The sequence below is a fragment of the Choristoneura fumiferana genome, chromosome Z (assembly GCF_025370935.1).
Source record: "Choristoneura fumiferana chromosome Z, NRCan_CFum_1, whole genome shotgun sequence".
Taxonomy (NCBI): domain Eukaryota; kingdom Metazoa; phylum Arthropoda; class Insecta; order Lepidoptera; family Tortricidae; genus Choristoneura; species Choristoneura fumiferana.
Window position 1 is genome coordinate 29,110,094 of NC_133472.1, and position 17,381 is coordinate 29,127,474.

Below are 17,381 nucleotides of genomic sequence, written 5' to 3' on the forward strand. Positions count from 1 at the left end.
GGTGTGTATGATGCGTTAAGTAAACACGTTTAATGCGCAATCGCAATAACAAGGACACAAAACGTTATATCGAAGCTTATGTATGATATTCATCGATATGGGCTTTCACCCTCGGTGACCTCTGCCATCCCCATAGCTAAACGGCGCATTGTATGCGGAGGTATTGCGTTAAAAATTCTTCACAACTGTCGTCACCAATGTTTCCAACTTGTAGACTCGTAAGCCGCCCAGAATTCTCCAATAATGAGTGTACCTACAGCTAAACCAGTTTTGATCAGAAAACGACATTGTACAGTGTCACAACTCATGATAGACGAGATCCAAGATTAATGTAAAAATGATTTAATCTTCCTGGCGATCGATTTTATTAAATCACACTACTCGAAAATACTGTTCGAAAGACGACCGGATGGCCTAGTGGTTAGAGAACCTGACTACAAAGCTTGAGGTCCCGGGTTCGATTCCCGTGTCGCGGCAGATATTTGTATGAAAAATACGAATGTTTGTTCTTGGGTCTTGGGCGTTAAATATGTATTTAAGTATGTATCTATCGATATTGCTTAGTACCCATAACACAGGCTTTGCTAAGCTTACTTTGGGTTGGGACTAGGTCAATTGGTGTGAATTGTCCCGTGATATTTATTTATTTATTTAAAGTGAATAAAAAAAACGGTGTATGTACTTATATATGTATTTTACCTACAACCTATTTCAAAGCTACAGCTCAAATCAAATTTTTGATAAGTTGACAAGAATAATTAGAGCTGGTCCCTGTACCACAAAAGTTACAAGTGCTACAATTCGACAAAATTGTTAAGTTTCTCTTAGTAAAATGTTACAATTTTGTCGAATTTTAGCACTTGTAACTTTTGTGGTACAGGGGCCTGGAATTTTCTACTACTTATACATAAGTAGGTCACCTTGGCCTTTATACATCACACGGCTACAGGCCTCCTCTCAGAATGAGAGGTTTTAAGACGTATCCTCACCCGTGCTCGTACTTCACACGCACTTCACACGCATCATTGAATTTCTCGCCGGTGTGTGCAGGTTTCCTCACGTTGTTTTCCTTCACTAAGCTCATGGTAAATTTCAAATATAGGACTCAGAGGTGTGAGCCCGTGATCAACCCACGACCCTCTGCTTGAGAGGTCATAGGTCAAACCACTGGGTACCACGACTTTGGTACAGTACTATAGGAACTCAAATGCACAAATGTTGGAGCGACTTGACTTCAGAACACGGTCCCCTCCCTATTTATTACGAAGTCTGTTGTTATTGAGCAGTAGTTCACTTCTACTTAGCTATCTTGGTGAGGGCACTTGTCCATGCTTGGAGTTGAAACTCTTGGGCGTGGGGGCGACCACGAGTGAGAAGAGAAATAACTTGTCATACAATAACTATGAAATTCAAGATTATTTTTTGATTGCTTTGAAATTTCTACGGAATTTTCAGAGTGAGAGTTCGACTCTTTTTCGTGTTTACGTACCTTTTGTTTCGCCTATTTTTTGTTATAGTTTATACTTATAATTTTAAAGCGATTATAATATAAAATACCTGCATTATTTTCGTTTTCGTGGTGCATTAGTGTAAACTGTCATGCCACGAGAACATAGTTTTTACCAATAAATAAAAATAAATTACGTAAATACATGGCAACTGAAGATCTATGGGATAGGCCTACGCCCAACAGTGGACGTCCTACGGTTGAGATGATGATGATGATGCAAATACAAAGACGGCAGCTGAAACGACAGTAAGCACCTATAGTGTTGCGATAACTCGGGAGTCTTGAGAATTACTCGCCAGTAGCTTACAGGCTAGTCTACGGATTCGCGCTTCCTCATTGCCCAATCGTAATACGCTGCGCCGACGCATCTGGGGGGCTACTAAAGAAATTCGAAAATCTAATTTCGTATCGTACCGTCCATATCACTCTTGTATTCGGCTCGTAATCTCGTATATTTATCGGCAAGATAAGAAGTTCGAATTTTGCATTAGCTCATTCATTTCTGTAAGTTCACCTGTGCAACTCAATAAGTCCCCACCTATTACTATTAAGTGTGTTTCGACTGAATTAATTAAAACTTTTAATAGATCCAGGGTTTTATCCTGGGTACTTCTACGAGCGTTTCACCCACTATCAGTTTCCTGTCGCATATATTGAAGAAATGACAGACCGTAAGCAAGAAATTTGAATGAATTGTAATTAAATAGTATACCGCATGCACACCATATCGCTTTATTAAATCCTTCCATTCTACCTGACTTGTTTCATCAGTAGGTATAAGCGTCAGGAAACTGATACCGCTTGAAGCGTTCGTAGAACTACCCTCCTAGCTTTATTTGTAGCAAGTACCTGTAAAAAGATACAATCAATAAAAAAGGTACAATCTTTATTTGCTGACTATAAATAAATAAATAATAGATCCAATGTATGTATCATATGAATAATAAATAAAGTGAATTTAAAGAATACCATACTTATACGGGACTTATCACGCAATTTTTACACAAGTAATATTTACCTCGACGTTTCGGCAACGTTACAGTTGCCGTGGTCACGAGTAGACTGAAGTGTGGGGTGTCAAGTCTGCCTAGCAGCGCGAGTTCTTCGAACTACCCGCATATATATATCATATTATATGGTATTTTGACTATGAGTGAGAATCACGAAAGTTTAAAACGTTATAAAGTGAATTTAAGTCTGGAAATGGATCAAAGTTAACTTGCAAGATTTGAAGCAAACAAACAAATACACGAGGTGAAGTTAATAAAAGTTTGTATAAACTAGTAAAAATTGGTCAGCACATACCTACTGATAAAATTGGAAACAGACGTAGGTGGGTACACCAAAAACATACAACCTCTAACTTCAAAAACTTCTCTTCGTTCCGTCATGGGACATCAATATCTCGTAATGTACCCGGTTCTAAAAGTATGCCATGGGTATGTGCTAAAAATAAATCATTTGATTCCTGCCCACCGTAAAAAATCGTATTGTAATACTTTTCTTTGTCAAGCCATGAATGTGACACTATGGCCATTTCTGTCCAGGTGGTTTGAAAATACGTAAAATAATAATTAATATAATATTTAAATCAATAAAATCCCTTTCATCATTATCAGGTAATTGTGTTTATTGAACAACGTGCATTGGCGAGCAAGCCTCTACTTATACATGTTCTGACATCCTTTCCCATAGGATGTCCTATTTGCTTGGAAACAAATGGTCATTGCAATAAATAAATATAGTTATAAAACCTTCAATTCCATTAAAGTCAATACTTTTAAATAGATATATAATAGATAGAACTATATAATATATTCCAAATGAGGCAGGGCAGTCTAACTGCGTCTCCACGATGGTAAAGTACGAGACAATTCGCGCGTTGATGTCTTTCGTAGCATCTAGCAGACGGCTCTACGCGGCTATTAAATGAACGAAGATTCCGAGGTGTTCACATATTTCACTTGGATAAAAGATTTATCAATTTTTTTATTTACCTTAACGTGTTATTCCTACGCAGGGTGACTTTGGATTCAGATTGATATAATTAAAGACAAGCTTTGGTACACACCTATATTCGTCTTTAATCATATAAAATATTATGTCACTGCTGGATGTATCTACTTGAAAGGTTTACGAATATTCACAATGAAGCGTATAATGGACACTTGTTTTCACTGTTCAGTCCTAGAAGTTCCAGGGTTGGAAGGAGAAGAATGTTTCTGATTGTAGCAGATCCAGAAGTGTGTTAGGGCTGGCTGGCGGCTGGCGGCTAGTGGCGGCGGCTGGCGGCTGGCAGCTGGCAGCTGCGGCGCGCGGAGCCGGCAGCGCCGGCGGTGGGCGCGCGGCTATAAGTAGGAGCAGCGCACGCGGAGGCGAGGTTAGTCGCCGTTCGGCAGCGCGTCGCTAGCGTCGCCCTCCCCCTCCGGTGCGTCCCCCACACACTCGCCTTTCTCACACGACCGGCGATCCTCACTTGCGCAACCCCACAAAGGTCGTCGCTATTGGCATTTAAACGCTCTCTGACATTAACGTTGCATTTAAATGTGCGATGGAGCTTCCTCATCGTTGAGCTAAACTGTCGCAACTGTGTTTGGGAAAGGCGCGTGTGCTGACGTGAGTTTCTGTTGCAGCCCCAGCCCGACCGAGCCGGGCAGGCGTGCGCGCCACCACTCACGCAACGCAACGCAACGCAACGACACCACTATGATCGCCAGGATTACGCTGTAAGTTTTATTTTTAAGGACCTATTAAGTTACAATAACATTTAAATTAGTTTGCATTGACAGAATAATTACCAAATACACGTAATTTAACGACTCAGAAAGTTTTAATCACTTTCTAATTAATAGTGGCGAGTGCAATTGTACATAATCGAAAAGCCACTGATGAGCATTTAGCACCACAAACCTGTCAATGCGCGTTGTCACTTTCATCGGATGTTTGCATAGATGAATTGTGTGGTAACATGCAGCGGCACCTCCGGTTTACGCAATGTGTTCCGGGATAGAGCTGTCGCATCGTGCCCGTCACCACGAAAATATGATCTGATTTCTTGCGCGGAAATCAGGTTTTCATTGCTCAACGGCAGCTGCCTGACATCACGAATGAGGGCGCGTGTTTCTCAATGAAGGCTGCGAAACATTTGCTTTTAAATATGCACGACTTACCGAGTACATTGTCTCCGCGGCGCGCCGCCCTCGCGCCCTCGCCGCGGCGCCGGCGCCGGCGCTGCGCTGCTCCCGTCTGATCGTGTCCCTACTAAGCATGTACCTAGGTCAACTAAAATATTTGAATACCTACTTAGGCTCAAGACGCCTATACATAAATTGTTTGGGTAAATATTGCAGTAACTGCGTGCGTGCATTCATAATTTCTTTCGAAACGCGCGACGTCAGACCGCTCCTAAATTACAAAAGTCAAACTTAAAATATACCCCGAGGAAAATAAAACTGGAATCATACGCAATAAATTATGTTTATTAATTGGCAATAAGCAGTTATAATACTTATAATTGATCAAAGGCAATAAACAATGGTGTTACCACAAATTTGCGGCACCCGGGTGCAGGTCAAAGTTAACCACCGTGCAACTTTCTGCCGGCGAGAGACGCTCCGGCACGGTTTCCCTACATCGCTACGTAAATGTGACGAGTTGTTTATTGCTAGACGCATCCACCAGAAAGTGGATAGACTTGTCCCATTTCACAAGAGAAAATCTTTATCAGTTATTCTGATCTGAACGGAAGTTTAGCATATTAGTTAACTTAGTAACTTGCTTGAGTAAACTATTCCTGTTTTTTATGCTTAACATCTTAAGAACTAATTAATGATGAATTTGATGACTAATCGCCTAGTCAATTTAACGGGTTCCATTGTCAAAGATCTCTAACCGACAGCTTGCGACACGAAGTGTTAAGTGGATGACGTGCTATAACGTTATAACACAATAGCAGAAAGTTATGTTTGCATCTTAACATTTATAGTCATGTAATAAGGCTCTGTAGGAAAGTGATGACAATACAACAACAAAGTTACATCGTCGCTAAATTCTTGTGGGATGAGTATCTTTAGAGCTTTTGCGGAGCGCATGTGCAGGCTGATGAAATAGGCTCGACATAAATTACGTGTCCATTTATTTATTGAGATATCTTGAGACAAATAAGTCCTAAATGATACTGTATTGACACTTCTAAATATTTTTATATTTACTAGAGAAACTGTAGTACCTAAGTCAGAAGTTTAAGGTTCCGATTAATGAAAGCAACCTTTTACTTTAAAATACCACCTAAATAACTCAAATATGTTATGTTGTGGTATTAATTTAAACACGGTGTGCAAGTTATAGTCGTTCTTTGATGAATTCTATTTAACTTTTGTTCATAGCTTTAACTAATATAGTGTAAACATATGAACAAAACTTAATAGATTAAATACGGTTGAGATAAATAGAAAAACATTGATAATATGTTTTGTATGGGGAACCGGGATACCCTTCATTTATAAGGTTCCGCATCCATAAAATTCCATTAATATTTTAGTTATGACGTTTAATAGCCTCCATTTATAATTTTTGAACCGTAGAAAGTGACAATATCTTCTTCAACTTTTATTAATAAATAGCGAATTTTTCTGAAACATTACGAAGGCACAGTACAAATTTAAAAATATCATTTTTATAAATTTTTACTTGACTTTAAATTCTTAAGGCGGCTAAATTAATTGTTTTTTTATTTTTATTTAATGATTATGACGCAGAAGTCAGCTTTTATTCGATACAAAGAAGTATAATTATACTTATAGTAATTACTAGCTAATTATTACTTATTGATAGTTAAAATAATTAGTTGGTAGGTATTATTACTTTAGCATTCTTTCACATGTTACATGAACCTTGTACACTTCATGCCGTGAGCCCAGAGTAAAGAAAACGCGTTCGTTATTTTTAAATTCGAGCCAAAGTCGTGACGGCTTAACTTCGTCACATTGAACTCACGGCAGGTACCTATTGAAAGCGACAGTGGGCTGTTTTTTATGACCTGAAGTGACCTTCAATTTAAAAGTGGTTCCCTGCATCTGCATTGTATGTTTTCCTTAATCCTCGATCGCCTTGCCATTCCGATTACTGAGAACTTTGTGGTCAAAAGCTTATAAAGAAAATAACAAATTCTCACATTTTTCTGGTGTCATTTTCCTTTTAAACATTTGCTTAGTTTAGTTTCGCCTGATAGGCAAATCGTACCTACAAGTAAGTTTCCCTCAAGATTTCGTTGAAGGCATTTGATTATCATAATAATTGATAATCATCGGAGCTCCAATTTCAAGCCAATTGAAAATTATTTAAAATATTAGAAATGTGGTAAGTCGAGTTGCAACACTTGCAACCACCAATACTTATGGAGCTGATAGTACTCGTCTCTAGAAGTAGGCTTTAAAAGTTTATGTTATTTTATCAGTGGCGTAACTATACTCGTACCATCTGGGGCCCGTGGCAAATTCTTTTGATAGGGCCCTATCAGTAAAAATCGTCACGTTGGACTTAGTTTAATTATAAGTTAAATAAAATACTCAGGTACAATGTTAAAAAAATATTTCTGAACTCGCGCCTCTTGGGCCGGGGCTCTCTTGGGTCGGGGGCCCGTGGCATTTTGCCAGCCCTGCCACCTTATAGTTACGCCACTGTATTTTATAGAGATTCTAGCTTATGCCCGCGACTTCGTCTGTGCGGATTTGGGTTATCGCACGGTGGCGACCACTACCGGAATAAAAGGTATCCTATGTTGATCCTTGGGCTTCAAACTACCTATATACCAAATAACATCAAAATCGGTTCAGTGGTTTCGACGTGAAAGCGTAACAGACAGACAGACGAATAGATAGACAGAGTTACTTTCGCATTTATAATATTATATAAATAATAAATATATTAAAATATAAATAATATATAGTAGGGATTTAGAGAATCATTTTTGCTGCGTAAAAACAATCTGTTGATGAGATAATTAATAGTCAATAATTAAAATTTCTTCGATTGGGTATCTTGACTGTCCGAGTAACTGGCCACTTCACTTAGATAAATAAATGTCAATGCCACATAGCACCTACTCCTAATAGGTTTCCTGCCAATCGTTACGTTTATGTTATGACATACGACTTCACTTGACAGAATGTGTTAAATATCTTGTAAATAAAATTCACAGGCTGATTATACATTATTTGGGCGGAATGACAATTTATTTATTTTGTTCAGGAAATTAAAACAAAAAAATCGTATAAAAAGTTTTCGTAATTTTTATTTCAATTTAATTGTTTTTCTCCAATATGCTGGAAATGCCCGCCTAACTGTCGCAAACATGGACACGAAGTTCTTCCTTATAGACTGCCCCAAATTAAATAAAAATCTTTTTGTATGAAATTCCATTACCATACAGTTATTTACTTTTTAAATTCACATTTTGACTACGGTAAGTCTAAACAGCCTAACGATCAAATGAGGGCTATCGTTTTTTGTCTCACTAGATGGCACACTGTTGCGTGAGGTTTTTAAGTATGGCTTTCAAAGTTTGTTATTACGGGCGTGAAAACAAATTTTAGATTAAAATCATTTTTAATACAGCTTAAAACCGTACCATAAAAATATCGAGCATGCCACAGTGTTCCATAGTGCCCGTTTTGTTCGGAAAAAAGGGAGGACAAAGGTTTCCGAAAGAAAAAACTGTCTCAAAACACAGACATTCATTGCCCCGGAACGCATATTTGCCATAATTAATTTCAGATATTGCAAAATATTCACAAAAATATTCTAATTATAAATAAACCCGCGTAGCTCACCCAAAAACTATGAGATTTGACATTTCGGAGACCTCACGCTACACTAGCGCCTCTAGTGGCGAATTCATACGCGATAGCCCTCATTCCTTCTACTTTTTTATTTTTAAGTGCTAGTCTAAGATTTAATTTAGGAAGAAACAGCGTCTTTAATAATGTATCGAACAGTGTCACTGTTTTTTTAATAAGTATTTCAAGTTCAAGCACAATGAAACCGAAAAACTGGTAAGTAAGAAAAGAAAATGGCTGAATTAACTAAAAGCGTTCGGTAGTAGCACTTTAAACCGTAATTTAGTGATACAAAGCTTAATTTGCATTTAAATTTATAATTTTTATTGGTATAATATATTTTTTTTAAAGTTACATTATTATTTCTAATGAGATGGCATTAAATTTATTTTTTACGGCAAAACGGACAAAACGAAACGGCATTAATTAACTCTACTTATCTACGAATTGCTTTTTCCCAGCCTCGGCAGTAATGTACTATTATATAATATTGGTACTTAATTTGGCACCTTTATGCGGTGTTAAAAAGGCATTCCTATTAAGTTTTGAGTGATAGGAAGATAAGGAACAAATATGTGACGGTAACAATGGCTCTATTTTCTAGTGTGAGTCATCAGCAAATTAATATAACGATTATTTTGGTAAAATTTTGCAAGCCTAAATTTACTATGTAGGTAGGTACGTGAGTAAGTTAAGAATTTTAAGTAAATTTCATTTCGACTTACAGAAATTTACTGAAGAACCTAAGATTAGACGACTGATTTGAGATCACATCATTATTACCTACCAACTTAAGTCGATGCGACTATGGAAGAAGATAGCCGCATTTGAGTATCATCATTCATATTTCAATTACTTCAATCAAAATCATTCGTAGCTACGACGATTGCCGAGGTACATTTAGAAAACAGAACAGAAGCACGGCATTTCATAATTCTTTTGATATCAATTTGTACCGCAAACATTATTATTTGACACATTTGGAGGATATATTATGGGCAATGATATAAACAAACCGAACATCCTCAATTAGTGATGGTATAAAGTCAGTTTTTTTATTCTAGAATCGTAGGTAATGGTTTTTATTTTTTATCAGTATTGTTATACAGCGAGGAAATGCTGCCAGCATCTTTGGGTCCATGCCGCGGGGAATACTTTTTCAAATTTCTTTTAGTTATAGTTTAGTTAGTAGTTTGTTTTACTTTTAAATATGAACTTAGATCATAAATATTCAGGAAAATATAAATTCAAACATTCACAAATATCGCCTTACAGATTTAGGTACTTAGTAGGTACCTTTAGGTAGGCATATTAGGTAAGAGTAAAAGTGATCCTTTTAAGGGTCTCAGGGGTTATTCATCGGCATTTAGTCGCAGATTGTATCAACAAAAGTATACGCGTTCTCAAGCGTTTTCCTCTTTTCCTAACTCTTACGTAACTTAATATTATAATTTTTTTAGATATTATTTAATTTGTACATAAAATGGGAAGTTGGTATGACGAACTATTAAATATCTGCTCCTATATATTCACAACCCAACCAAAATTATTACAAAGTGAAATTAAAAAATAACTTAGGTAGGTAGGTACCATATGCAGGAAGCAGGGATTGTACTGTCTCATACGTGGACATTCGCGATCGCATTCGCCATCTCGTTCTGCCCTCGTACTCTCTTTGGCCAAAAGAAGTGGTAAAAGTTTTTGGGCTTCCGAGTGCGTAGACAATATGAACTCAGCTTTTATATCTACCTCGAATTTTAATACGACCACAAACAATGACGCTTTATAACAAGCGTAAATCAATGTGAGAAATTATACACCGTAAAAGAAATTAAAACATAATGTTAAGTGCCTCGTATCTGATGGTGGATCGCTAAGTTACGTATATATATACGTAAGCAAACAATCGCTCGAGTTGTTATTGTTCGTGACACTTCCTAATTAGGCAATTTAAGTCACCACGTCTGTATTACAGAATCGCTTTACTTTCGCCGGTATAAAACAAACTGTGCTACCCACCCACTGCACTTTGTTAAACTAATGTACAATTCTGGACGGCACTTGCTTTTGAATACAAATCAGCCAGAATTTCACCGCGATACAGATTTTCCATAAAGAAGTGACGCGAAAAGCCACACGTTAAATAGAAAGTAAATTAAACGTGACGAGCGGTATTTAAACCAATTTTAATTTATATTAGTCACGACCCATTAAAGTTTTAAGTAAGCGTCGTGTTGGACTTGTTAAATGGATTACAAGCTCTACCTGTTTTAAGAAAGAAATATCTGTTTTTCATACACACTTAAATATAAAACAATTATACGTAGAAGTTTCGTGGAGAGAGCTTCGTGTTGTGACCAAAATTGGCAATTGTGGTACGCATTGGTCGGTTGTATTGTTCGTGCTTCTTGCATAAGTCGGTCCCCTTCCCCTGATACCAGGCAGTCGCCCTGTTCGTTACAGTGTGGGTGTAGTCTGTATTTATTTACACGTTAGTTTTTGTTTGGTTTCGCCATTGGGTTTTAGTTGAATATTCAGTTGTTGACTGTGCGTGCGAGGAAATCCTTCGACAGCGTGTTATGGTATTGCAAGGTGCCCCGTGGACCGCGCCACGCTGCGCCTGCGCCGCGAGACGCGTCTTCGCGCGACCTTCACTTTCGCTTTTACGCGTAAGCTCTGAGCCACCCAAGACCTGCTTGAAAAGCTATCGATTTATTACAAAGTATAATAGGACTTTTGAAGATAACTGATGTAGTGCGAATGAGATCCGCTTACAGAGTAAATAGATTATGCATACTTACTAACAGCAAAAATGATGAAACTCGTAAAAAGCATTTCACAAGCTTTTATTTAACTTGAAATGTATCTAAAATGTTGTATGTATGTGCGGTTCTAATTTTGCAACTTGAATTTGACCCACTTTCAGTGATCTAACGATCCAGATCGATCAAGGGATTGACTTGAAGTTTGGTATACTTTTGTAAATCTGGTGACAATGACAATCCAATAATCTGGAAGTGACATCCTGATAGCCTGGGCAGGATTGGCTCCGTAGGACGGAACTTCTCAATTGTTTATGGCATCGACTTAATTTGGTACTGAAATGTAGTTTAGATGACAATGCAAGTACAGTCAACAAAAAGTACAGCCAGAAAAAAAGCTTGTACTAAAAGTGTAATTTTTAGCAAAAACTTATTTAAGTAAGAAAATTCTTTGAGATCTGCTTGGATAACAATGATTATAAATCTTTCAATGATTATAGTCGGTCACTCGGTCACTTCAGTATTCGGTGGCAAGCGTGAACTAAAATTATTAAGTTTCAGTTAAGACATATAATTCGTAATAGCACTGAGAACTAAATACCTACTATGTAACATGTCTCCGAAAAGGACTTGCCTTACTTTATATTAGGCGATAATCGCATAACTTACTTAATACAGCAACATTCCATGATCATGACTCATTGTGGTCGTAATAACATTACCTGTTTATCCATACCAAAATTATGCGAAAGTAACTTTGTACCTGTATTTTTCTGTTTGCTACATCTCGACGAAATTCTACTTTTAATGCATAGTTGCACCGAGTACCTACCTAATAAACGAATTTAATCCAAACGAAACCACGGCAAAAGTTAGTGATTTATAATAATAGCTACTTACCAGAAGGATGCATATGCCGTGCAGGATATGTAAAGCAATAAAATTTCTAAAAAAATAAAGATAAATGATTCCTTTACTACTCTTTGATTTAACCACAAATTTAAAAAAATATTGAGATACTTCACTGCAATGACCATATGCGATGTCATCGATTAGGTAAAATCCAGAAGTCTCTGACACTACACTTGACCATCCATGGAGATAAAACCCTAAAAAAAGAAGGCATCGTTCAGAGAAATGGTTGCCTAAGCTTGATAGTAGTGAGTGACAGCAAAAAAAATGACGCTTTTTATCATGTGGTGGTTACGCAACGAGTTGTTCATATCGAAGACACCACACCAGCGGCCGCGCACGCAGATGGCCGGCGGCGCCTGCGCCGTGATGTTACGGAGCAGCTTTCCCTCTCATGCTTTCAATAACCACGAATCATCTGTTCCATTAGGTACGCAGAACTAAGCATTAAGATTCGGCTTGACTTACCTCAATTTTGACAATCATCATCATCATCCCAGCCTATATACGTCCCACTGCTGGGCACAGGCCTCCTCTCAGAACAAGAGGGCAATTTTGACAATAGGTTGTACTTATGTCAATGTTGATACCTAGTGGTCGCTATTTTGGCTGTTAACAAATGATGTTATTTTAAACTAGTTGTTGTCCGCGGCTTTCCCCTGTTACTTTTTTATTTTGTTTAACACAACCCTTTTTTAAATTTTGCCAATACCAGACCTACAGTCACAACAAGGGAATACCCTTTGCCACTGTTAGACGAGTAATACAAATAGGTATGCTAAGTCGTAGTATGTGCGATAAAATATTGTCATTTATATACAAGATTTGCTAAAGCAAATATGGCAAACATGGCACAATTACGAAGGGCAGCAAACGGCTGTCCCGTCATATTTAAATGAAAAACTAATTCACCTTAGTGGAAGTAGTACTAGGTAGGTACCTATTTTTAGGAGAAATCTAAAGCATTACCAAAAGCAAAAAAAAACATGGATTCTTACCAGTTTAGCACTGGAATCATCTCATGACTACTACCAGAATAAATGTGTAAAACGTGATTCATATAAATATAATGATATGCGATAAAACATTCCGGCCATTTTCGTCTTAACTAGTTTTCGTATTATTATTTTTTACCTAAAATAAACGTTGTAAAAATTATGTAGAGTTCTAAATATAAAGCTTCCGTGACAAATAAATAATGATCAAATTAAATATTATAGCCCTTATTAAATAATGACAATCTTTTGACGATTGTAAATGGCAATGATTTTAAACAAATATTTGTTAGCGTACCGTAAACTAACGAAATTACTTAAACCTTACGCCAACAACAATGGGATACCTACTTAAGTCTTAACCGCGTGGGAGTGACATTGTCGCCACACGTGAATAGGGAAAAACTTTTTTATCAGCAGTGTACAAGAGACCATATAGGTCAACTCAACGGCGATCACGGTCACTCAAGGCTTAAGGGCCTAAGATTTTTTTTCAGCTGTGTGTTAAATAAGACGTATTGCTGTTTTCGTATTACCAAAAGTATTATCAATGCATAGGTACTTTTTGTGTGCTACGGCTAATTCTCGAAAACGTTTAGTTGGCTAGCAGTGCCGGATTAAGACTACCTATTTGATGCCCTAAGCAATCCACGCATGTGGCATCCCCCTCCTCCCCCCATCCATAAGCAGCCGTTACCAGCCTTACCTTTTATGTGGTAGCAAATTTTGTTCATTAAGGTGCCCCCCAAGACGTGACAATGGGCTAATCCGGCATTGTTCGCTATCTGAACCTTGTTGATTTTAATTTATTATTTTTCAAACAAGAGAAAACGTAAAATGCAAAATATTTGTTGGAAATATTAGAGCGGTCGAGTTTGATGGTTTGCACTTTCTACAATGAACCGATATGTCAAGGGCAGCCGGCGCGGGCGCCGACAGCGGGTCACGCGTTGACCCGACGCTCGCTAATCGCTGCGCTTACGCAACACCCAAAACTCGTTGTTCAAATGACACCCGGAGCCTCGCGGAGACGAGTGACCTATACTTAATTAGCATAACTAATACTTTTATTATCATTATGTACCAGCTTAGGTATTTGAGTGATGAAATATTTATATATTTTTAAAACTAGCTTTATGCCACGGCTGCGCTCCCGTGGAAGAAAAAAAAGGCTGGTTCTCTATCTCTTAGAAATTACAAAAAATCATTTCTTATTGCCTCACTGATCCTTAAGTAATTTGAAAATTTGAGATTCTAGCACAGTGGTGATGTGTGCGTTAGGTATCTGTCAGTCAATCATTCAATTAGCTATAGTAGGAGATCCGTCCTTCACTGAACTGGTTAATGGATGAAACGTATTTTATATTAAATTTAATATGTCAACAAATATATTGATTGAGAGTTGTGACGGGAAAAATAGGCAACCTAACGTTTGCATATTCTATGGACTTCATACTTTCAATTGGTATGGAATTTGTCTATTAACCAAACCGTTAATTTTTTTTAAATTATTAATTAATCATATCCTGGACTGAAATTGTTTAGACAACCCATATACAATATATTTATTGACATATTAAATTTAATATAAAATACGTTTCATCCATTAACCAGCTCGGTGAAGATCGTTCTTAAACGGATCTTAGACTACTACTCTTTTATAGGTATCTACGACTAGAAGATAGAAAACATTCGATTTTATTCAACTACGTTTCTTGGAAGAACGAAATGTAACTAGTGAAACTATCACGGTCTTATTCGTATGTTCAAACTTCATTGATTGTTAATAAAAAAAAATGTGTTTTTATAAATGCGTATACATACTCGTACTCGGCCGTAAATAAATGTTGACGTAACTTATTTAATAGTTTCAGCGCGGTCAAGCTCGTAGCGGTAAATTACAGGGGCATTTTTCTCGGCGCGTGCCCCGTCGGTAGTTGCAGTAGCCCAATGATAGAATCGATGCAGTTTAGCAACAGCACGCAACTTCATCGCAGCGTACCAAGAATGCGGTCAGGTCGTGCCCTAAATAAACCAGCTATGCACATTTTCATGTAATGCATCTATCAAAAACACATACAGAATCATCCTTTACCCACTTACCGTGCTACTTTGATTATGCAATCAATAAAGTAACATTGTTTACTTACGAGTGTGGATTGAAAGGTTTACATCTCTGCCGTGATTGTGCCTACTGAAGAAAGTTGGACTTAGATACGTAAGTGCTCTTATAGCCCGCATGTTATGATGTTTCGCATGATATCGTGACTTAGATGTCAGTGAGCTGAGCTGGAGAGCAATAGTTAATTGTCTCATAACTGCATTATAAATTGATAGCTGTAGTTAAAGTGAAAGAAGTTTGGCCCAATAGCGAAAGGCTCGATCACTTATTAAACACCGGCCAAATGCGTGTCGGGCTACGCAAACTGTAAATCCGAACTAAATTCAGTAATAAGCATGTAATCGGTAATTTATTTGCTCAAACCAAACATGGTACAAAGAAGGTGGCTTTCAGACAATGTATAGCGTGTAAGTATTTACATTTTGTCAATTGTTGCCTATTCTACTTTTTTTGCCGCTTTTTCCAATGCCAACATGATAGCAGACTTTAATGAAAATCACTCAACTCAACTTTTTTTTAAATTCTTATATCACAGTAAGGAAAAATATGATTTTAAACGAAAACTAAACAAGGAATTCCGAATTATATTTGTATTAGAGAAGTATAAAAGAACAACAATTAAACCATTAAGTATCATGCCAGCATTGCCAGCACTGCCTACAATTTAAACTAATTTAATACTATATCGTTTGAAATGATGTAAAAACCAACTATCGTTTGACTTAGTTTCATCCGTATTGATTAAGACTAATAAAGTATAAGTACATTGAATGGCGTTGCATCAGTGACATTAAGAAGCTGCGCGGGCGCCGGGCCCAGATCAACGTAAGCGGATATTTGTGCGCGTCTTCATATTGAACGGCGTTGCATCAGTGACATTAAGAAGCTGCGCGGGCGCCGGGCCCAGATCAACGTGCGCGTCTTCATATTTTGTAAGCGTCACTTTCGTCGCATCAGTCACATTAAGAAATTGCTTATATTCTCCGGATGATTAAATAACGTTGCAAAGGATCCGAAAAGTTTTAGGTATCTTTGTTTCAACCTTCATTGGTTTAATGGAATTTATGCGTTTAATTAATACCTCGTCTTGTTGTTTAACATTCGCAGCGGTAGCGAAGCTAACTACCATTTATCAACTTTAATTTTAGTTCACATGTTTGGAACTTGGGGTTTTTGGACTTTGAAAATGATTTATTTGCAAGTAAGTATTATTAGGATGTTTAAATAAATCACTTCCAGTTTAAATAATTCCCGATATACATACACACTGCTAGTTTGACTATTCAAATTACATCCCTGCAGCATCACCACGAGGCTGTGAATATATTTGCTCTGACAGTTTTAGTACTTTTTTGTGATAACAATACCTCTTACTCCACGTTTCGGAAACCGGATTAAGAAAAAAGTCACAGACATATATATGTAGTTAAATTTTTAAATTGAAACATCAGGTTGACATCCCATTTGAAATTCACAAGCTCTACTTTGCAAATTTTAATATTGTTCTGTACGTGTCTGAAACTTGATATATCTCTCAATAGTCGCCAAAGCATTTCGCCAGTTATTTATGTCGTTACAAAATAAATTATCGAAAATAGCTTCGTAAATAAAGGTGTGGTACGTAGTTACCTACTGCACGTGGCTCAAGTTAATTCACGGCGCCGGATCGTCGGCGGCTGCCTGCGCACGCACAGTTCCTGCTTTACGAAACATGTTACCCCGGCATTGTGGTAAAAGTTGATTTTCCGCTTGGAGAAGCGTATTTGGCAAGTATCAAGGTGCCTGCCACGTGGGCAACCACCCCTGTGTCGGCTGTAAACATTTTTTAATTGATGCATGACGTAAATACTTCTCTGTCGCGTTGCTTCAGCCAAAAGCCCATTTGTGGCAGCCTTTAAATTTAACGATTAATTGGTTAACTCGTGTGTGTAATAAAACTTAATGTAAGTGTGTCAATGTATAATTTCCAAAACTAAAAAAACATTCTCCACATAAAAGCTATAACTACATTTATAACGTGGAAATAATTATCGTGTTAAAAGATTTAATGTAATTTCAAAGCTCAGCTCTTTCAGTATTTTGTATGAGATTATTGATTGCTGACAAAGGTACCTACAAAAGCACTTTCTTATTGATGTCTGTATAAAAAACCATATTACTAATTTTGGTTGACAAGGTAGGTACATACTCCTTTGACGTTGAATGTTATATTAAATATAATGACCCGGATAACTCACGTCTTAA

The 17,381-nt window shown here is 37.3% G+C and overlaps 1 protein-coding gene across 2 annotated transcripts in view; it reads left to right on the top strand.

Annotated features, from left to right (window-relative positions):
- Positions 1-3,875: 3,875 nt before the first annotated feature.
- Positions 3,876-17,381, top strand: part of LOC141433661 (uncharacterized) — a 34,185-nt gene continuing 20,679 nt past the window's right edge. The window contains exons 1-2 of one of the 2 annotated variants that reach the window (XM_074095767.1): positions 3,876-3,938; positions 4,144-4,236. In XM_074095767.1, coding sequence (XP_073951868.1) covers positions 4,217-4,236 — 20 coding nt within the window. In that variant the 5' untranslated portion in view covers positions 3,876-3,938; positions 4,144-4,216. Of the gene's footprint in view, positions 4,005-4,143; positions 4,237-17,381 lie in introns of both variants that reach the window. The other variant, XM_074095769.1, reaches the window with a different exon arrangement.